General features: G+C 45.1%; 1 protein-coding gene across 1 annotated transcript; it reads left to right on the forward strand.

Annotated features, from left to right (window-relative positions):
- Positions 1-11,283: 11,283 nt before the first annotated feature.
- On the forward strand, positions 11,284-21,519 carry mpp1 (membrane palmitoylated protein 1). Its single transcript, XM_041951990.1, has 12 exons — positions 11,284-11,665; positions 15,592-15,720; positions 15,812-15,890; positions 16,422-16,507; positions 16,622-16,690; positions 17,991-18,187; positions 18,335-18,438; positions 18,521-18,601; positions 18,857-18,937; positions 19,031-19,233; positions 19,528-19,602; positions 19,688-21,519. Exons 1-12 carry the CDS (start codon positions 11,543-11,545, stop codon positions 19,862-19,864), a joined length of 1,404 nt encoding a protein of 467 aa, XP_041807924.1. The 5' UTR covers positions 11,284-11,542; the 3' UTR covers positions 19,865-21,519.
- The last annotated feature ends 1,537 nt before the right edge of the window (positions 21,520-23,056 follow it).

The raw sequence follows: 23,056 nt of genomic DNA on the forward strand, positions 1-23,056 counted from the left end.
GATTATCTGTATGTTGCTGCCACTTCTGGCGGACTTGAAGAGATGGTAAGTAATTTCTCAGGAATTGCACCCAGAAGTGGTCCACCATCATTTGACAATGACGCCACCGCCTCCTGGTGAGTGGGTCCGGAGCGTAGGATACCTGTGGCAGGGAAGCATCCCGCCGCCCCATCAACAACATGTTTGGCGTCACAGGATCCAAGTCAGCAACATCTGAAGACACATATCCTAGGGGTTTCGCATTAAGAATGCCTTCCACCTCAACCAGGACTGTAAGCAGGACTTCTTCCTGGAGAGACTGAGAGCCGATAACAACCTGCAGAGCTTTCTTGACAGACTGTATTTCCCGCTCCCATGCACCCCCAAAGTGGGGTGCTGCTGGTGGGTTGAACTTAAACGTGATGCGCTGCTTGACAAGTGCTTCCTGTACCTGTGGCCCCATTGCAGCGAATGCCTCCCTCAGTTCCCTCTACGCACCTCTGAAGTTCGTCCCCTGATCAGAGAGAACCTCTGCAGGGGTGCCTCTCCGTGCAATGAAACGTCTCAAGGCTAACAGGAAAGCATCTGCATCAAGGCTAGTCAGCAGATCCAAGTGGACACAGCGAGTTGTGAGACATTTAAATATGACTCCCCAACGTTTCTCAGTGCGCCACCCGACCTTGATAATGTATGGCCCAAAGCAGTCCACTCCTGTCGAGAAGAATGGAGGCTTGAGGAGCCGCAGACAGGCAGGAGGTAAGTCTGCCATCAGCGGAACAACTGGCTTTCCTCTCCACCTTCTGCAGTCGGAACAAGTCCTCTGATGATGCTTGATGGCCTGTCTCCCACGGAGAACCCAGTATTGGCGCCTGATCTCGGCGAAGACCCTATCAGGGCCTGGGTGGAGTAGGCGTGCATCCACATCCTGGATGAGAAGTCTTGTCACTGCATGGTGAGGATCGAGGACTATTGGATGGATGTCAGTAGAACAGGTGGCGTCAAGGCGACGAAGGCGTCCACCAACGCGGATAAGACCCTTTGTAGGATCCAGCTCCGGTGAAAGTGTGCTGAGCCTACTGCTGGGCAGTACTGGTTTGCCAGCCTTGAGACGCTTAATCTCCTCTGGGAAGCAGTCTGCTTGGCTGACCTTCAGTAGGAAGACTTCAGCGTCACGAAGGTCAGACTGAGGTAGGGAGAGGTCGTCCACTCCCTCTTGAAGGAACTGCTGGGTGGCCTTTATCAAGTCAGTCCAGCTATTGAACTGTGTGGCGTCCGGCGATTGGCTTGCAGGACTTGTCTGTGTGAGACCACAGACCAAGCCTTGCTTGAGCTCAGTATCATATTCTGGCTCTGTGGATACAGGAAGTGATGGCCATTTGTCAGGTGGATCATGGAGGAATGGTGGACCTTGAATCCAACGACTTGGAGCTGTCAGCTCAGCCAAGGTCTTGCCACGAGTTAGATCATCGGCTGGATTGTTGGCTGTGTCCACATACCGCCAGGTGTGCTGAGCTGTCAGGTCTTGGATTTCAGAGACCCTGGTTCCCACAAAAACCTTAAACCTGCAGGACTCAGATGTCAACCAGATCAAGACCGTGGTGGAGTCAGTCCAGAGAAAGGTCTGGGTGATGTGCAGGGTGAGCTCCCGATGAATGAGAGAGGAAAGCTGGGCTCCTGTCAATGCTGCACAGAGCTCTAGCCGTGGCATTGACTGTTGCCGCTTAGGGGCCACCCTAGACCTTGCCATGACGAATGAGACGTGTACTGTTTCATCCTTCTTTGTTGTGAGGTATGCCACTGAACCATATGCCTGTTCAGAGGCATCACAGAATACGTGCAGGGTGTAGTCTGTGGCTTCAGTGGCGATCTCTGCTGGGGCGTAGGTACGTGGTATGGAGATGGTTGCCAGCTCGGGGAGTTCCTTCTCCCAGCTGGACCAGGCCTCAAGGATGTCAGGAGGGAGGTTTGGGTCGTCCCAACCCCTCTTCTTGGCCCACAATTTCTGGACGAGAACCTTGGCCCGTGTTGTGTAGGGAATAATGATACCAAGAGGATCATATTGCTGGGCTAGCACCTTGTATAAATAGCGCATGGTAGGGGTCTCGCTCTCTGTTGGCTTGGACCTGTAGCCAAGTCGATCAGTTGGGCAATGCCACCGTAGGCCCAGAGCTGGCTCCTGAGGGTTAGTGCTCTTCTCAGCTAGCCATAGCTCTGTGCTCTCTGATCTGGCAGTGGATGGCAGATGGGAGACAACAGATGAGACATTGCTCGCCCACTGCCGGATTTCGAATCCTCCCAAAGCTAGACACTGCCGCATCTTGTCCACAAGGAGCTTAGCAGACTCTGGTGTTGGAAGACTTTGGAGACAATTGTCCACATAGAACGACTGCTCGACGGACTGCAGGACGTCTTCATTTCCCTCTGAGTAGTCTTTGACGTGCCTTTGCAGTGCAAACGTTGCACAGCATGGGCTGCTGGTTGTACCAAATGGCAAGACCTGCCATTGGTAGATGTCGGGTTGCTCCTCCCTTCGCAGGTTTCTCCAGACGAACCTCAGCAATGGACGGTCCTCAGGTAGGAGATGAACCTGATGAAACATTGCCCGGATATCTCCACTGATAGCAACAGCGTACTGCCGGAATCGCAGAAGGACCCCGAGGAGTGACGGTCCGAGGGTTGGACCCGGGAGGAGTTGCTCATTCAGGGAGAGACCACAGTAAGTGAAGGAGCAGTCAAAGACCAGACGATCCTTGCCATTGTGATGGACGAGGTGATGGGGAATGAACCATGATTCATTGGAATTGTCAACCTCCTCTGCACTGAGTTTGATGACACACCCTCCATCGATGAGCTTTTGGATTTCTGCTTCGTAGATTTTAGCTCTGGCTGAGTCCTTCCCTAACCGTCGCTCTGTGCTGCGGAGCATTGGCATAACAGCGTCGGCTTTGGCATTTAGCAGCGGAGCATCTTTAATGCGGAGTAGAGGTGTGGCGTATCGAAGTATGTCAGAGACCTTCACCCTCTTGGTTCGTGCTTCCAGGATGCTCACAGCTTCTTGGTCCAAACGGGATCGCACTGCTTGCCGTTCACTTCGAAATGGGAGCACATCGAGCTGCCAAAGACGTTCGACATGTTGGTAGAGATCGTCTGACACTGGCTTGAGAGCAGTGAAGTAGCATGAAGTAGCTTGGGATTCGAGACCATCCGGACCCTGGAGTGCCCAGCCAAGTGCTGTGTGAACGGCTGCTGGACCACCTCTGGTGCCAAACCTGACGGGCTCTTTGGCTGTGATCAGGTGGGTGCAATCTGCACCAATTAGCAGTAATGGCTGCACCTTACTGAAGTTCTGTAGCTGGAGGCCCCTAAGATGGCGATAACGCCTTTGAAGTGCCGTCACAGGGTAAGATTGCTCTGACAGGGCTAGCCTACTGGCTGTAAAGGCACCCTTCAACAGGTGTTGTTCTGAGGGTTTAGTGAGTGAAGCCACATGGAAGTCAACTGATGCACCAGTAAGGTGTGTCGTATCCTGACGGATTGTCCGCAGAGTGAGGGACTCAGCATGGCCTGTGAGTTCCAAGTGTCGAGCAGCAGCTGGCAGTACTATTGTGCGCTCTGCCCCATCATCCAGGATCGCGTAGGTTTCTAGGGACTTGCTCCCATGGCTAATAATAACTGGCACGACCTTGAGGTATACTTTCCCTCCTTGCTTAGAGTTGGCAAGTGAGGCACGATCTTTTGGCGTGATGAGATAGACACGAGGACCCGGCTTGGCATAAGCATGGAGGACTCTGAGGTGAATCTCCTGGCATTCACTGCATGGTTTCTTCAAGGTGCAGGCCTGCTGTTCATGGTTGGTGCGACCACAATTCCGACAACGCTTGCCATCTGTTAACCACTTCTCGACCTCTTCTGGTGAGCGCTGGACGATGTCTGGACATTGTGACAGGTAGTGTTCAGCACTCTTACAAAAGAGGCACATCCGTTTGGACTTCTGCTGCTTGACCTCTGACCGGAGTGTCCCCGGAGGCTGGCCGTTGTCAGATTTTGGCTTGTCGGAGCCGTGATAAACTGATACGGGCTGGTTACGTGGCCTGGCTGCGGGAACCTGTCTATCCTTCTTGGGGAATTGTGCTCCTTCCGTACGATGGCGCTGCGCCATTTTAGCAGACAATCTTTGAGCTTCTGCCTTTACCTTGAGCCAGTCAGAGAGGTCCCGAAGGTTGTATGGGTTTAGACTGTTAGTGTTGAGGCGGCCATGAGCCTGCAGGTGTTCCACAAAGCCGTCCCTTAATTGTTTGGGGAGCTTGCTAAGGAGCCGATCAACGTGACCAGTTGACATCACTTCCATCCCGTTAGGGCCTTCCAGTGATGTCAGCATTCCCACTAGCAGGTCGACACTAAGGGCGAAGCTCTGGAAGGCTTTGGAGTCCCCTGCTTTGAGGTCGGGAGCGTTGAGGATTGCTGCAATCTCACTTTGTGCAAGTTGGTGTGGCTGCCCATATTGCCGCTGAAGAGCCTGCATCGCGGCAGTGTAGGGTGTAGTATAATGCCTGCAGGACTGAGCTATGAGCCGAGCTTCATCCAGGACCAACTGCTCCACAAGAACACGGTACTTGTAATGTTCAGAAAGTTCAGTGTGGGGACTAAGTAGGTAGTCTAGTGCCATCTTCAGGTCGGCAAATTCCCTCTCGCTGTCATGGACCAGCTTAGGCAGTTCAGGTACTGGAACTGGTTGCCTGGGAGCCTGGAGTGTGTATGGTACCTGTGGTGATGTATACTGAGGCTGAAGGGCATACTGGACCTGCGTGGGGGGCACAGGCTGATACAGCGCTGGACCAGGTGTTGGAGGCGCTAGGTGATAGACTGACTGGGTTGGTGGAGCAGGCTGGGGCTGGAATACCACTTGTGGATGATGGGTCAGCTGGTATGAGGGCAGTTGATATGCTGGCTGTGTGGAGATGACAGGGGGAGATTGATATACTGTCTGGGGCACAGCAGGAGTGTATGGTGGTTGATAGCTAGACTGCCAAGGTGTGCCTGCTGGGTGTTGGCTCACTGGCTGAATAGCAGCTGCAGTGGATAGCTGGTGTGCAGAACATGGGGTTGTTATGGCCTGTGTTTGAGATGCAGGCTGTGCAGATGTATACTGACATGTAGAATATGTTATTGGCAGGGATTGATACTGGGCCTGTCCAGCTAATGACATGCTGCCATGTTGGATCTCTACAGGCGATGACACAACTTGGTTTGGTTGGTAGGCTGGCTGGTACCCTGATGCTATTGACATTTGTTGACCCATGTGACCCACTGCTTGCATGGCTGGGACATTAGATGGCACCACGGTCATACCTGTCACTGTTAGGGGTGGTGGCCTGGAAACTGCTCCGAACCGTGGTGCGGAGGTTAATGTTGGTGGCAGAGACTGAGTTAACAACATGTAGTTGTCCTGCCTTTGGCTTGGCATATTTGCTGAAGTTGCTTCAGCCTGTAGTGCTGCAGTTGTTGTGCACAGCAGCGATGTTAGCAGCATATTATCGTGAAGCTGGGTAGACGGTCCTGGCTGGAGGGATAATGGCTGCTGTAGACGGGCACTGCTGTCTGTTTGAGTGTTTGTCCCAGGTGAATAAATCAATGGGATGCTCAAAGTATGGTGTGGTGATGGATGTGACGTAGGAGGATCAGATCCACTTGTGTTGTAGTCGTAGTCTGATAGACCTCGACTCTGGTAGCTCTGCTCTGAGGGGGCTGGTGATGGGGGCCCTTCACACACGTTCAGCTGTCTGGGCAGATTACTAGCGTGAGATGCTACGTCCCATTGAGTTGCCTCATCAACTGCTGCTGGCAGGGAGAGACGGGGAGGGTGCCTGAACGCAGTGTATGGCTGGTCACCTGTAGCGGCAGAGTCGGCCTGCAGGCTAAGTGACCGCAGCTGTTGTGCGCTGGTGCTCTCACCGTCATCCCTGAAGGGGGCAGCATGAGGCATGAGGGACTGTGGTAGACTAACCTTATAGCCTTGCAGATATGCTGGAAGCTGTCGTGATCTTGCTCCTCCCTGTGCTCCACATTCACCTGCTGCAGTTCTCTGCGTGTCCATGGCACCGTCGTGGGTGAAGTGAATCCGGCTCGAAGGACCAATATTGTAGATGTTAAGAAAACTGTGACTTGTTTCACTGGAACCACTTTATCCACCACGGCAACTCCGGTCAGAGAGTAGACACAGACCCAGTGAACAGTTCAGGTTCTTTATATAGGATTGAATGGTTGCAGCATTACAGGCAAATCTTTAGTCTACTGAACTGACTTTTAGGATAACGTAGGATGTAGAATGTAGAATGTAGAACGTAGAATGGTTTCAGAATGGTTTCTGTAAACAGAATAAAATATTCAAATAATATTTACTATATTGAAATGCTGAATGCACTGTGCTTACTCCTCCAGCAATTACATACAAGTGCTATGTCAACAGAAATGGCTAACAAATTAGCTGAGTTGGTTTTACACATACGCACACAATAAGCAATACAACACAGCTAGCTGGCTAGCATTAACTCCACTGGTTAGCGAACAATAGCTTAGAGAATGACTCTGAAAATATACATCAGCCTCAGCAACTTAACAGAACATAATATGGGCTTCACATATTATTTATCTCCCATAAACTACCAGCAAATACATTCTTTTAAGCAATTAGTAACTTACTTTCTTCATGAACGCACTCTGTGGGATGAGAAGCAGCCTCAGTGCAGCATGTGCTCGTTAACTCCACACGCACACAGGGTAAACATTATGAGGACCCTACAGCACACCTGAGCTGTCCAAGAAGGTGCCTGACTAAAATAAACAACATAACACCCTGGTTTAATTAAATAACATGGAATTTACAACACATAGAGTGTTCAGAATGAGTAATGGAGACAGATATCTGGAGTTTACCCAATTAGGCCGCTTGTTGCCACACCTATTCAGTGCAGACATTGTTGGAAATATCTGCACTGAATAGAGAGAAAGAGATGGAAGTACTGAGGGTCAGGTCCAAGAGGGGGCAGAGGCATGAGGAAGCAGGAAAGAAAAGGTTCAAGAGGTAAGGGAGGACAAATCAGTTAGGAAACATGATGAATACTGCTTTTGTAAGGACAAGATTGAGGTCTTAGCATTTCTGGCTGATGGTGATTAATTGTGCTGCTGAAATCAGAGAGAACAGAAATAGGTGCTTTGAGAAGGCTTATGAGGACTGTGGTCAGAGAGGCTTTCAGGCTCCCTCAGCCGAGACTGAGCGGGCTGTTAGAGATGGGGGGAGTTTTCTTCATGTCTTCTTTTAAGATATTTTTTTTGATCCAGTGGTTGGCGGTAATGGAACATTTCGGATGCAAACTGCCTATAAATACCAACGAAGAGAAAGAATTTAATGTGACATTCCTGACACTTTGCAGTCTGAGACCTACACTCATTGGCCAGTTTATTAGGCACACCTAGCTAAAGCTAATGCCACAGTCCTGAAGTAAATCCTGCCTTCATGAAGGTTAGAATGTGTTGAAGCTGCGTTAAAGAGCTGCTTATTCAGTTGTATGATTGTTTTGGAGGCTGTAGTTTGCGTTTGTGAACTGAGTTATAGTGAGAGGTGTTTCTGCCATTTAGCCTACCCTCATTTTTACAAATGGAGTAGACAAAATAATGGAAACACCTGTCAGTAGAATGTGATACAATGAATATGTACCTTCCCACACAACCCAGTGAGGAGGACTAATCAGTCAACATAGCATGTGTACAATAGGTATTGAAGTTGTGCTGTTGAGCTCAGACAATGGGATGCATGAGTGGACCCAACAGACAAACAGTGGAGGATAAACCAGCCTTTGCGTGGTGTAAACTCAAGCTGTCATTCAGCAGCAAAGAAGTGGACAGGCAGGTAACGCACACAAGCCGATAGGTGACAGACGTGCTGGCAGGTGAGTGACCAGGTGACTGCAGGGTTTCCTGTTCAGCGAGGGTGGAGTACTGCTGGATCAATTATATTCATCAACTCATGATCATTGTAGTTTGCAGATGAGAGCCTAAACAATATGATCTGTTTACAGCAAATTTAATGTGTCATGTCAGCGTTTCTACATTAGGTATCAAAGACCTTAACCGCAGCACTGTCGAGCATCAAACTGAAAAAGAAACGTAAGCTTTAACATATCGCTGGTTTGCAGAGATGTACAATACCAACCTTTATTCTGGCCATTGGGTTGTGACTTGTCAAAGCAGGTCACAACATTAACAAAAGCTCTGTTCTATTCAAGTGTCCCAGTAAGCAGCATGTAAATTACCTGGACCCTGAAACTGAAGCAGCTATATGGAATTCAGCCATCATTCATTTCATTAGTTGCACCTATGTGACCCAGGACTACATGTATTAAACATATGCTCTAAAAATGAACAGTCAAGAAGAACTTAATTTGTCCCCAGAGGGGGAAACTGATGGTGCAGCAGTAAAAACAGTAACACAAACAATATGAATGACAGTCAGGGCTAGTAAATACAACATATGATTAGAAGCAAAAACAGAGTTCATCAGGACTCTATGTTTAAGTACTGAGATTAAAGCAATATCAACCAGGTGTGGTTGGGTGGCTGATATTAATGGAATGGCTGAGGGTATGACAGAATGTTTGTGTCTGTTGTTGTTGGCTCGTGGGTATTTGAAGCAGGTACCTGAAGGCAGCGTCTGACTCTCTAGGTGCAGGGGAGGGTGCTGTCAGACAGGATGAATTCTGCTATCTTTATTGACTGTTTGTTATATAAGTCAGACTCTTCTGCTGAGTATCTGTGATGCCGCTGGAGGCCTTGATCACCTTTGTCAATGCACTTCTCCTTTTATGGGAGAGGCATAGATACAAAAAGAAAAAGTAAAGATTAGCTCAGTTACAGATCTGTAAAACGAGGTCATCAGGGACCTGGCAACACCGATACCTGTGCTATCACAAATTGTCACAGCTTCCACTGTTTAGGGAACTAATTTCAACGCTAACACTTTTCTTGAGAAGATCGGCTCTACCAGGCTAGGTATGTTGTCACATGTTATTGGTGAATGGCTGATACAAACCTGCATGCTGGCTCCCTCTGGAGTCCCCTCTGGAAACTGTCTGCTTATCAGGGAGCTGGCACTCATCACCTGGCTAACACCTCTTCCCTTTGCCCTCAGGTATCAGCCTGTTTTCTCAATGAAGAGCAGTGGGGCTCAGCTGCCTGTACAGCACAGCCTCAGCCTGACTGCTTTTCCAAGATTAAAAAAAAAAAAGAATCATCCAAACATCAAGGAAGGGACATCCCATGGTCATTATTTCCACCATGAGTCAACTGCTCTGATTTTAGATGGATAGATGAAAAGTATTGTACAAAAAATAGAGTATATACAGCAAATGGCAGTGTGTAGAAAATAAAGTGTACCGTGACTGTAAATTATGACCTGAGATTTTTTTTTTTTTTTTTGGCTGTTATTGTACAGTGTAATGGTATGTGGCAGGAAAGATTTCCTGTATCTGTCCCTTCAACAGCGGAGCTGTAGCAGCCTGTGGGAGAAGGTGCTGTCTGTCTACTGTGTGATGGAGAGGGTGCTGATCATTGTCCATGATGGATAACAGTTTATTCAGCGTCCTCCTCTCCACCACAGTCTCAAAAGACTCAAGTCTGAGTCCAAGTACAATGCCAGCCTTCTTGATGATCTTATCAAGTCTGTTGGTGTCGCTGGCTCTGATGCTGCTGCCCCAACATACAACAGCAAAGAAGATGGCGCTGGCCACAACAGACTGGTAGAAGATCTCCAACATTTTGCTGCACACGTTGAAGGATCTCAGTTTCCTCAGGAAGTAGAGTCTGCTCGTCCCTTCTCGTACACAGTCTCTGTGTTGGATGTCCAGTCTAGTCTGTTGTCGATCACCACTAGTCCTCCACCTCCTCCACCACCTCCCCTCTGATCTGTAGTGGCTGTGAAGGCGTCTTCTTCCTCCTGAAGTCGATCACCATCTCTCTGGTCTTGCTGATGTTCAGCCTCAGGTGGTTTTGTTCGGACCACTCAACAAAGTTGTCTATCAGTGTCCTTCTTATGAAGTTGTCACATAAAATGAAGGTTATGCAGATACAGGCTGTGTAAATGTATTTTTTTTTTTTGGTTATTTGTATCTGAGCTATACAGGAAAGCGGACTGGAACCATCAGGGAAAATAAACTGCTTTTTATATGTAGCCTAAATATGTATCCACCTACTAACACCCCTGTGGACTTGCTGTCAAAATAGTGTATGCATGCTTTCTAATGTTATACCTGTACACATTAGTATACACAGGCCCATGTAAAAACCTCAGATTTATGACCCTGTCGTTGACTTTAATGTTGCACTTCATCAATCTATCAGTCTTAGAAAAACACAGCTGTGCACGTTGCGACAGTGTTGCCAGCTGCCCAAAACGCCAGTAGATGAGTGATGTGATCGAAGTGCTCTCCCTCCCGATGAATGTTGCATCCGTGCGTGTGAATCAGCACACAGACACCGCGTATGGACGCCTTCTCAAGTGATGGTGCTGGGTGCACCGTCAGTAGGACTACCGCTATTCTGCTTCCTTGTAGCCTGTTAGCGCAGACCAGCTGAGAGAGCTGCGGTAATGCTGCATTCAGGTACAGTCGAGATATTTTTTTAGCGTTTGCTTTGTGCGAGAACGAGCGAGAAATACGAGAGCGGAATGTACAATGATTAAAACCTCATGCGACATGGTAGCGCTTTAAATTAACGACGCAGATGATGTATCATTGTTCGGCAATTCTTATGTATAATTACCGTATTTCGTCATTATTCCTTGTCGGCTCGCACACTTAAAATAAGATAAGTGAAAAGTTTAGTTCAGCGGGGCAGATTGTGACCTCAAAAGGAGAGGATATGTGCTACAGATACACAACAAAACAATGTAAAAACGTAAAATAAGACACGGTAAAAGACAGCAAAGCAATCAAACAATAATGTATGTATTTGCATCCAAGGTTTCTTAGACTACAACAGTCTTAATTACTTTATTGATAAACACAAAGAATTAAATAGACATGTACGAAGCATTAGCGAACATAAAAACAAATGCTAGGTTACAAAATAAGCACAACAGTTTAGCTAGTCTATAAATGCAGCCCTAACTAAACGAAATATACACTGTAATAGGCAAAAACACGTATGTTACACGGTCTATTGTGCTTTAACTTCCGTGTAGGAACAGTTCGCTAACGTAAACAACTGTGAGCGCTAATATTTGGGAGCTTCCAGGGGGCGCATGAACGCAGCATGAGCCTGCCCCTCCGAGCAGCAGTCAGTTACATGTTTACTTGCTTTGTCAGCGGTGTCCCCGCAGCAGATATCTCATGTACCTCACCTGCTGATGAGCCAAACCTTGGACTTTTATCTCCGAGAGAGACTTATCACAGCGTCGGTGCTCCTTATCAGCCGTTTCCTCTCTCGCAACATTTCGTGGCCGGCCTCTTGCGGACCTTGATCGGGGGCACGTCGGGTTCACAGGTTCATTTTTTTTAGCTAACAGGGAGAGATGACGTTAAAATCCAATAAAAACGAACCGGCCGTCATACTGGAGTCTGTCAACAGCGTCCGGACAGCCCTCTCCGATCTGTACCTGGAGCAGCTCCTTCAAAACAAACCAAAGTCTGAAAAGGTAGGTGTGCTTTTTACCTTTATTTATTTATTTTTTTCTTTGCCCCCCATATTTTGGTGTACTGCATGTTTGCTTCCGGGAAGCAGAGATGGGACACATGACCGTTGTTTGTTCCACGAGCAGATCTCTAAAAATAGACGTAGCTGCCTTTTCATAACGCAACTAACAGGAGCTGGATGTGTTGATGTGTTGATGTGTTAAACAAAGAACTATACATGTAGGTCTTCTCAGACCAGCAGCTCTGTGTCAGTAACCACTGTGGTGCTCAGTCAGCCTGATTTGGGAGCCAGTAGACGTTGCATTAGCAATTTCACTTCTGCATTCCCTCAAAACTACACATTTGACAAATTGGGGGAAAAGGCCGAATGATCACATGTCACACTTTCCATATTTCTAGCTGTGATCAGGAGACCGTGATGCTGGAGGTCAGTGGCATTGCATTGATCTCATGCTGTGGCAGTAAAATCATCTTAAAGTAAAAGAAATAGGCCTGTTTTCTGGGGCGATGTTATGCAATGTAAAAGAAGGCAGATATGTGGGAGATCGGTCACTGTTAGCACAGTGTTTAACAGTGCTGTGTAATACTGCCTACAGCTACTGCAGGGCCGCCGCTGGAGAACAAGTGTCAACAGTCAGCTCAGACCAGGCAGGCTGTTTACCACGACACACTGTACCAGACTGCTGTTACAAGCACAAACTTCACATTAACTCCAGATTATGTCGTGAAACCACCGACCTCGCCTCTTACATATACAGCACGACCACAGAGCAGTTAAAACAGCTCCCACTTAAATCCTCCGCGACCTCCAGGCCTCGGCTTGGCAGCCTGTGATACCGGGGGAACTCTTTGTGCTAAACTTCTTCTCTGAAATTGAAAAGTCAGCACTGAGCGACTGAGGGAAATGGTGAAGGGAGGAAACTCCTTTCCTGACATCAGCAGTTTGCCGATCAGTCGCCTCGAGCTACAGTCTTGCCAGTGTGCTCCTTCGCTCAACGCTGATTTGTGAAATCAGTTTCTTTAAGCGAGGTCACATGGGCCATTATCTGACTGTGCAGACTGCTGTGTGTAATGTTGGGCACGCTGTGGTGTATGGGTGTGTATTTTACATGGCATCTGGCTGATTTACTGTATCTTATGGATTCTTTATCTTGAGCTTGGTATTGAGTAAAGTGAGCAGGCCTGTTCCCGCTCTGTGCATGTTCCAGCTCAGCCTTACGTTGAGTTACGCCTCTCTGGAGAGCCTCGTCCAAACCGGCTCTACATAAACAGCCATTCATGTGACTCAAGTCAAGGACGACTGCGCTGCCTGTTATGTTAGCCACACTACCTCGGGCTTGAAGCTCAAATGTGAAGACCCAGACAAGTTTAGGCAAATCAGAGAGACGGAGGACTGAGCGTCGTACTTCAGGGCTGGTTTTCAGCAGCACCTCCAGCTCTCTCTATAATCTATCCAGATTCTGTCCGCCTGTGCTCAAAGAGGTTGTAGTTGTGGTTGGTGCTGAGTTTGTCTGATAGGCTCGTTACCTACACTGTTTCTTTTTAAAAAAACGACTTTCATCTAGGTCAAATATTGATCTGCGACTGTGCTCCTCCAAGAAATCAATACTTCTTGGCCTGTTGCCGGGAGATCCACCCTAAATCCAACAGGGGGAAAGGATTAATAATTAATATCGCTTGATTGAGAGGCAAATCATCTCACCAGAAAGAGCAGATGAGGAGGCAGACTGTATTGCAATGTAATCAGTCCTGTTAGCTCACAGTGCTGCAGTAGATGGAGTAAAGCAGGTAGAACAATAGGTACTGATTTGTGTTATCAGGAGATGCACGTGTCACACTCTGATTGTAAATACAACCAAACCTCGTCTTCAGATGAGCTGAGCAAATGTCCACAACAGGAAGTGCTCTCATCTTCCGTGAATGCCTTTTTGCCCTCCACCCAGCTCTTTGTTTGTCCTGTTGCTTCTCCACACCCACAACTGGCATTCAAGTGTTCGAGAGGGCTTCCTGACCCCGGTTATGGTAACACGTTAACAGTGATTAGGCCAGATTGTGACAAACCAGATGAATAGCTTTTAATCATGCGCTTATCTGTTCGCACTGTAGTGTGAGTGATATGAGGTGATGATGAGACGCGTTTAATTAAAAAATGCCTTGTGGTGGCAATCCAAATCTAATCATTTTAACATTTAGTGGGAAGACATACTTCCTCTGTTACTCAACTCTGTTGTTCAGAGGCAGATAATCTCAGTAATAATGTCTGACCTTAACACTGAACCTTTTAGCACTTGGAGAGGAAATCAAGCCTCCTGCTACCCAATACTTGTGAATATGGGCCCACAAAATAGTCTCCCTAAATTGGGAAAACCAATAAATGTCATTATGTCATCGCACAGCTGGTACTTTTTCTGGCACTTTGACGCACTTTCATCAAGTTCATTTACACTAGTCATAATATCACAAACATAGAGTTTCACAAAATTAATTTCCTGTTGTCCTTGGAGTAGCTCCAGGTGGAAATAATAACTATAAGACCTTTGGATTTCCGAAATAAAAATGAGTATGTGGTGTTTCAGGATTAAATGTGTATGTGGTGATTTTTATCTGGAGCAAAATTGCTGTCCAGTTTCCTTCCCTCAGAGGATGTAATTTCATCTATTCACCACAGGACGCCGTCCAAATACTCCTCCTGGTACTGTACAGTCCTGGCATGCTGTATTACATCACAAGGCTGGTAAATAATGATCATGTTGCACAGAAAAACAAGTGCTTGACTTTCATGACTCATGCATTCAGTTGCCTTTGACCAGCAGTCTCTAAGAGTAAGTACCGCAATAGGGAAATAGTGTTATTTTATGTATTTCTGTAAATGATTCTTAAGTTTACCAGAGGAGGCATGAGTCAAAATAATGTGAACACAGACATGTTAAAGAAAATAATCCCACCAAGAACACATGTTTTTAATTAAGTGGACATAAACTAGAGAAATAAAAATGTAGTATAAATTCCTGCCTGTGTTGCACACCAAGCTGCAGCTCTGCACAGTGTTTTAAGGCTGAGGTTATAGGTGAGGAGGAGCAATAATGATATTTATTGGTTTATTGTAGTGCTGATGCTGAAAGAAAGATAGGTATTTTTTTTGCTGAAGCAGCACTGATGTGTCACTTTCATGCAGGAAGTTTGTGCTGACGCGGGTAATCGTGTCCCTGATGTCAGTTTAGTGACCAGCTTATGTGCCAATTTGATATTGTGCATTCATTGTTCCTAATAACACATGTGATTTCTCAATGACAGTGATGTCTTAGTCAGAGGAGCTCTTTCTCATAAAGCTTTGAGAAAACATGGATCTGTCTCTGACGGTGATCTGGACTAGAGACCATCTTTGTTGACACTATGGAAGTAGGCTGGAAATTTCCTGGGGATAGGGATTTCCTGCATTTGAACTCTTTGGGTTCATTTAAGTGTAAAAGCACAGTATGAATCAACAAAGCCAGCCTTTTGTCTGTTCTTCGCAAGCTTTGAAAATTCACTCAAGCGCAGCACTTTGAAGAATCGTCGTCCTTTCATTAATGCCATTCTTTGACGTGATCACCTGATGAGACTGGTGGTATCCATGACCACATGAACCTGGCAGACCAGATCACTGGACGTGGTTAATGAGGTGTTATAGCACTGGGTTAATTTTCAACCTTGAACATATGTTGAAACTGCAAATGAAACATAGCTGTTGGCACACATTAGCAAAAAGCTTTCACTGCAGGTATTGGAAAGCCCAGTGTGATAATGATCCGATCCGTCCCTACGGACCGACCGTAAGAACAGTGACAATTCTGTGCATAAAGGAAGGTTTAACCTTCATTTTGAGCAAAGCTGATTTCATTTGGTGTGAGATAAAACAATAAATGTTGTCTTTTCTTTCTTTAAACAGGCGGCTATGCAAACCTATGAGAATAAAGGAGCTGAGGTTTACACCAATGGTAGTGCTGGACACATGAATGGTGCAGAACTGACCAGGATGAAAGAAGTAGCCTTTGAAAAGAGTCCCTCAGAGCCAATGGTACACCATCTGCCTCCACACACACACACTTTTTATATTTTTACATTTGTGTTGCCGATTCCTCCTCATTGACTGCGGTGTCTGTCTGCAGGGGGTCACTCTGAAGCTGAACGATAAGCAGAGGTGCACTGTGGCCAGAATATTGCACGGGGGCATGATCCACAGACAAGGTAATTAATCACATTTATGTGAGTGTTAGTGGGAAGTGTGCTGACCTAGTGTGTATGTGTGTGTTTGTGTGTGTTAGAAAGAAAGATTTCTGCTCAAAAGGTCAGTTTGTTCCAGTGGCATTGGAGCTGTCTTAGCATTAGCATCTGTGTGTACTGGAGGAGGTCTGTCCTCATCAGTGCCTGTTGAGCAACACTAAAATGTATTTCACGCAACAAATCATCCCATACACAAGCCATACAATGATGATTAAACTCAAATCAAACTTAAAATATTCCCAACACATTTAAATCTGTAAAAAAAAAAAAAAATCTGTGTTTACTGCAGTGGTCATTTTGATACATGGCTCGCGTGCATGTCTGATTTTTAAAGGGGGGGTTTGTCTATAGCTTATCTCTCAGGAGAATGAGTGTTAGCTAACTAGGTTCTAGCACATGTTAGGACCTCAATAAATGCGATCCAGAAAGTGAGCAGGAACACAGAAGAGCACATCTGGAGTTACCACACGTCTCCTGGTTTCTTCTTCTCTCCAGGCTCCTTACATGAAGGGGACGAAATAGCAGAAATCAATGGAAAAAGTGTGTCGAACCAAACTGTGGATCAGCTACAAAAGATCCTGGTAAGTTGATGGCTTCTACCTCAGATTTGTTACTTAAGTCAACGAGAGTCTTCTTGTACTTATTGAATTGGTACTGCAAAACATTGATCAAAGCCGTGTCATCCGTACAAACAGAAAGAAACCAATGGAGTCGTCACAATGAAGATCATTCCCAACCTGCAGAGTCGGTCCCAGGCCTGTGAGGTAATACCATGAGCGGCAGAGTGTGCGCTTATTTGCTCTTGTGCTGCCTGGTATTTCTGTTCTGAGCAAACTTAGTGTGTCATATTTGTTTTCTCTAAATTTGCATGAGTAAACGGAGAAAATTAGCCTTTCATTCAGATCAGTTGTAACTTCTCGTGATGTCATCTACAAATATGGGTTTGATTGCATTTCTTTCCATCTTTCCCTCTACAACTTACTTCTTAAAAGGATTTTGTTCTTATTAGGTGAATCTTCTGTTAGTCAGTGAACAACCCAGGTGACTATACAATTAGCTTAAATCTAAAGAATGTCACTCGCATTAGTGTTTGCTAGTTTGACTTGAAACACTGCGGTAGTGTGTTTCATTCTGCCATCTACTGGCCACAACGCGTCACACCTTCTCCGGCGGCCATTCATGTGCCATAAAAATGGCTGCTGGCTTGTCAGGTTTATACACTTTATCTTTGCTGTGGTCAGCGATGGCAGTCTACTCAAAAGCTTGTAGTCCATTAATATGTAGGCTTAGTTAATTTGCTTTTCATACTTAATGCTCAAAGAACATGATTTTTGGTGACCCAGACCACTCCAGTAGTACACGTTCTGTCTGTGTGCGGCTACCACTGGAGTATGTTGGGGAAGCCACAAATGTTCTTCAACTCTACTAACAATAGTCATAATTTACCCTCGGGAGAATTTACACGTGTTCCTGCTGTGATCTTTGACAGTTTAGTTAATGTCTGTATATAAACTGATCTCATAAATGAAATCACAAGTCCCAGGAAGAGGTAGTTTTCTAATCTTGAGTTTGAACAAACTGTATTTTCTGCAGCTTCTCAATTGGATGTTAAAAGGACACCATTTTCCAGACATCTGTTCTGAAGCTGAACCTCTTTTGGGCTGATTTTTAGCTTCAGTTTGCTCTCCTGTATGTTTTCTGCAGATCAGCTGCAGGAAGTAAATTGATGATAATAAATTAATAAATTAGATCTCATGCCTGGATATAATATGAATTGAGCTGTCCAAGATCATATCATGAACTTGTAAATTCTGTTGAAGGGTAAAGTTTACCAATTAACCTTTGCAGAATCTAACTAAATCCACTTTTTAAACCTTAAACAATAAATACACAATTGCCAGAGACTGATTTCCCAGCTAACGTAGGTGATGGGAGATCACATCGGTAAGGTCTGCAGGTTAGCAGTCCCGTCCCGTTACAAACACCAGACACACGCTGCAAATGTTTATGAGCTCTGTCTTTTCTCCAAAAAGCAGAATCAACATATATTCTCTTAATCTACAGATGTACATGAGGGCCCAGTTTGACTATGACCCCACCAAGGATGACCTCATCCCATGCAAAGAGGCAGGCCTGAAGTTTCAAACCGGTGACATCATTCAGATCATCAATAAGCAGGACCCGAACTGGTGGCAAGGCCGAGTGGAGAGCAATGTCGCTGACTTCGCTGGACTCATACCCTCCCCAGAGCTCCAGGAATGGTAAATAGCTCTGTCATGCCCTCTGATGATAAATCCTGCAGCATGAGGTCACACTTCCCGTGACATGCCAAAGATTGACATGATGTGCCACATCAGCATAGACCGCTTAAATGCTCCCAGCTTGACCGAAATCTCCTTTCCCCGCAGGAGGGTGGCGAGTAAAAGCAAGGCCAGAGAGGGCAGTCAGTCCTGCAGCCCGTTCGGAAAGAAGAAGAAGTGCAAAGACAAATATCTGGCCAAGCACAGCTCGAGTGAGTGCATCCCTGGAATCATGTTTCCTGGAAGTTTCCGCAGTTGGACTGTTTGTCTAAAACAACATTTCTTGTTTTGCAGTTTTTGACCAGCTGGATGTGATTTCTTATGAGGAGGTTGTTCAGCTCCCTGCTTTTATAAGGAAAACACTGGTGCTTATTGGTAAGCGGCCTAGCTCGTCTACATTATGAGTTTGCTGTATCAAATTCTTAAAGGTGTAATAAGACAATTCTCATCATCCATATTGATGTACAGTAAGTGTTCAGAGAGCTGCTGGAACGTCCTTCTCACAATACGTCTCAAAGTTCATGTATTTTAAGTGTCCAGACAATTTAAAGGTAGTTTAATTGTGTATATTTCTCTGCAACTTCAAACCTCAGACATCAAAATTAATGTTTGATTAAAATATCTGTGTAGGTGCACCTGGTGTAGGACGGAGCCATATCAAAAATGCACTATTGACTAAATACCCTGAGAAGTTTTCCTATCCTGCACCACGTAAGTACACCTGCAGACTTTTTTTTCCCGTTTCAAGACAACAGCCAAGTTTTCAGAGTTGTCCTTTGGTTAACGCTCCATCCTTCTACACAGACACCACCAGGCCCCAGCGTAAGGATGAGGAGAACGGACAGGAATATTATTTCATCTCCAACGAAGCCATGACGAAGTGCATCTCCGGAAATGAGCTACTGGAGTACGGCAGCTTCCAGGGAAATATGTTCGGTACCAAAATTGAGACCATCCAGAAGATCCACGAGCAAGGCAAAATCGCCGTGCTGGACGTGGAGCCACAGGTTAGCAATCACAAGTTGACAGGAACATTTGAAATATATAATTTCTTTCATTAAAAACAAATGTGTAACTAAGCAATATGAATTCATAAATTGAATTGTGTAGGTAAGGTACACTGTCTATCTGTCTGTGGTGAAATAAAGTGTGTATTCACCTCCACTGAGCTGCTGGTAAATCCTTTACAATTAAAGATGCACCCGCTGTAGGTTAATGTTATCCTATACAAGCTGTTTCCACACAGTTAATCATCTAACTCATTCTACATTTCTTTCTTTCTTTTGTTACTATGCATACAGACCTTGAAACTCTTGCGGACTGCTGACTTTGCGCCTCTCGTGGTGTTCATCGCTCCGACCAACACAGCTGCGCAGGTGCTACATCTTTACCTGAATCCACACGAGTGCTTTGAAACACCAAACTCCATCAGCCGCTAACCTCCTCTGTCTTGTCTCCTAGACGGAAAACCTGCAGATGATCCAGAAAGAGTCGGACGCCATTTCGACCACATATAGACACTTCTTTGATGTGGTTCTTGTCAATAACGACGTGGATGAAAGCGTGAAAGGCGTGGAGGAGGCCATGGAGCGCGCCACCTCCACCCCACAGTGGGTGCCTGTGTCATGGGTGTACTGACAGATGTCCGGCACCACTATAATACCTTATGTTTGTTGAAAAGCAGTGCAATATCACTCCTTACACGAAACCAGTTAGTGATGTCCCAGGTGTGTATGGGTTTACTTTTGGTTATTGTTAATTATCACTGAGATTTTTTTTTGCACAAACGCATCCAAAAAAAAAAGCAATATGTAGAAAGGTTTATTTTACAAAGTCCACAACCTCACCAGGGCTGTTTTATTTGGTTGTTTAGACATTTGTGCTTGAGGCTCTCGAGGGACTAAGGGATAGTTTTGGTGCCGCACACCTTTTGTGATTGTTGGAACGTGAGCAAATGCAAAACAGGACCACAACTGTGAATGAAATCCAAACTTTTACATGACAGAGTTTTATCATGTAAAGCATCATTTCTGGACTCGCTGTTCTTTTTCTCTGCTCTCACCAGACTGGGCCATGAAACTGAGATTCTGAAACTGTTTGTTCGTACAGTGAGTGTAGCTCCATACAACCATAATGTCTTGTACACAAAACCTTTCGGTCGGTCGTTAAGAACCTCACGTCTCATCTCATCAAAACTGTATACCTCATGGGGTACTGTAAAGGCACTTTTAAACAAAAAAATAAATTTCCCAGCTCTGTTGCAACCGTTTCTCTGGCTGTGTTTTATGCGGGAACCTGTTCTCCAGAGCCCTCGAGGAAAACTGGCAGTTTTATGTCAGCAGGAAATCTCTAACTGCACAAAAATTCCTTCCACTTGATCCACACAAGACAAGAAAACACATGGCGATGTCAAGAAAGAGCAAACCCTCGAGACTTAACTGAAATATAGAGTCGATATTTCTACTTTTTTATAGTTTTAGGTAATGTTTTGCTAGTTTGTCCAGACTAGACTTTATGTTTTATTTGTTTCGTAATGGCTGAACAGAATATGCCACACTTTATATGTCTCTACTTCAGGAAAATTGTGGTGGCGGGGGGGTCATGTCTGCATGTGTTTTTTAGAAGAGGTCACGGCTCAGGGCTTTGATCAATTATAGATCAAGGCTGGCGTGTTTGAGCTGCACAATACGAGTAATATACCTGTATCTCCACATTACAATTCTTCCCTCATCCACCGTGTGGGAGAAGTAGTAACAGGTTATACATGACAATAAATTTGTTCACAGCTTCTATCCAGAACGGCTTTCCTGGTCGCATCGTCGGGATTATGTACCGAATGAAATCAAAATATATCAAGTGAAAAACGTTTCTTTGTGTTCTGTTAATTCCTAATGACAAGTACACAAACATGTAAATCTGCAATCATTTCATTTGTAAGAATTTGAGATATTTAAACCACATTTTGAATAGACTGTGGTTTAAAAATGTGCATTCAATATGGCACATTGAGTAATGGAAGTGAAGACATCATAGAACGACTATACATGAAAACCTTGGACAGGTATGAAATGACTGTGATCATTCTTTTATTAGCATTTCTTTTTTGTCTCTAGATTTCTCGGCAAAGAGGGGTGATAAGGGGAAACTACATAACTGGGAAAAACATCAATATGGCCCACACATTTAAGCTGTATTTGTACAGACCTGTTTGGACGCAAAGATTTGCAGAATAAAAAAAGGAGTTAAAGGATGCCAGAAATAAAACATTAGAAAATGTTAACTTTGCATAGTTTCACACAATGAACACCATGTTTGTATAAATAAAAAATGTCATTTTGCAGTTTCAGAAACACTGGTCTGCATTCTGCATTCACTCCTTGTGACTTCTCTGCTCCACAGAGTTGGAGTATACTGGGTTAGGGCTCTGCAGCTGAATAATATAGATAATATAACTCAGGGATGATAACCGACTAGTATGCCAGCTGTACATTCTCCAACATGTTGAGGCCACAGCCATTAGTGGGGGCAGCCATCCCCCAAAGCTGTCCTATTGCACCACCGTGTGGGCTCCAGGAAAACACAGCAAGTCCACACCGCCCTGCTACAAGATCGGACCTACGCCCTGAACGGAACCACACATTATATACAAGACTTCTGCAAACAGTGTTCAGATGACAATCTGTCACCTCTGTGGCAAAATGATTTACCCTGCAACATGTTTAGTAAATAACTGCAGTGAAGATGTGGAATTAAATGGGTTATATAGCCTATCATCACCTTCCTCTTTGAATGTTTATCTTGATTTGACCAGCATGTGAAGCAGCTGGGAATGTTGTTTTGCAAGCCACTGTATGAAGACAATGTAATAGTGTTTTTAGCATTAAATAGGTAGGGTGTCAGGTATATATGGGCATACGTGCTGCGGTCTAGCAAGAGTTCAGTGCTGAGACTGAGTGGATTTACAAACTCACATGAGATTTCAGCCGGTGTAAGTTGCTTGCACCTTTGGAACTAATGCTGCAGAGAAAGCCAATTGATGTGTCAAGTGCGGTCAAGTTGGGTTTAGTAGGTTCAATATTTAACTGGACGTTTGAGTGATTGGACTGATCCTGATTAGAGGTTCCTTCAGTGTTAGTTACCAGCACAGCAGTAAATGCTTGAATGTAGAAAATAAATATACGCTGTAAAAAATATCTCCCAACATCCCTGTGACTATAATGCAACATTTTTTATGAGAGACACTGCAATGATGCGTTTAAAAACCTCTCTGAACAATGGACTTTTTAATGTATCCTTATTTATTCCTGTTACATATGTTGACCATTGATGAAACCCTGTACTACGTGACAAAAGCTTCCACTCTTTTTGGATTTATTTACACTAACAAAGAAAAAAAACACTAGGTAGCATTTGTGTGCATTTCCTTGCTGGTTTAGCTGAAAAGATGCTGTTAAGGGCCATCAAATACTTACCATAATTTAAAAAAATTCAGCTTTATTTGTTTATTGTGTCAAAAAAGTGAGCATCAGTCATCTAATTAGAAGCAAAATGTTCAATCCAGCCTTTGATCACTTTGTAATGACACATAGATTGTGTTTTTACTGAGTTTGGGAAACTCCAGAATCCCCTTTAGTCAACAGGAGGGGTCTCTGGGGCCTTCACAGCCCCCATCCTCACATTAATTATGTAAGATTTATACAACAGTACCATACTGAATGCAGTGCAGCCTGAAGTCATACTGAAACCTTGCTCTTCAAACCAAAGGCTGGTGAAACGCTTTCAGGTGGGTTTCCTCTCCACTACATATTTACTATAAGTGATAACCAGGCA

Source organism: Chelmon rostratus, chromosome 14, assembly GCF_017976325.1.
Source record: "Chelmon rostratus isolate fCheRos1 chromosome 14, fCheRos1.pri, whole genome shotgun sequence".
Taxonomy (NCBI): Eukaryota; Metazoa; Chordata; class Actinopteri; order Chaetodontiformes; family Chaetodontidae; genus Chelmon; species Chelmon rostratus.

Coding starts and splice junctions, on each gene's coding strand:
- mpp1 (XM_041951990.1), top strand. CDS start 11,543: ATGACGTTAAAATCCAATAAAAACGAACCGGCCGTCATACTGGAGTCT. Junction 15,891..16,421: donor GGGCATGATCCACAGACAAG/GTAATTAATCAC, acceptor TCTTCTCTCCAG/GCTCCTTACATGAAGGGGAC. Junction 16,691..17,990: donor GTCGGTCCCAGGCCTGTGAG/GTAATACCATGA, acceptor CTTAATCTACAG/ATGTACATGAGGGCCCAGTT.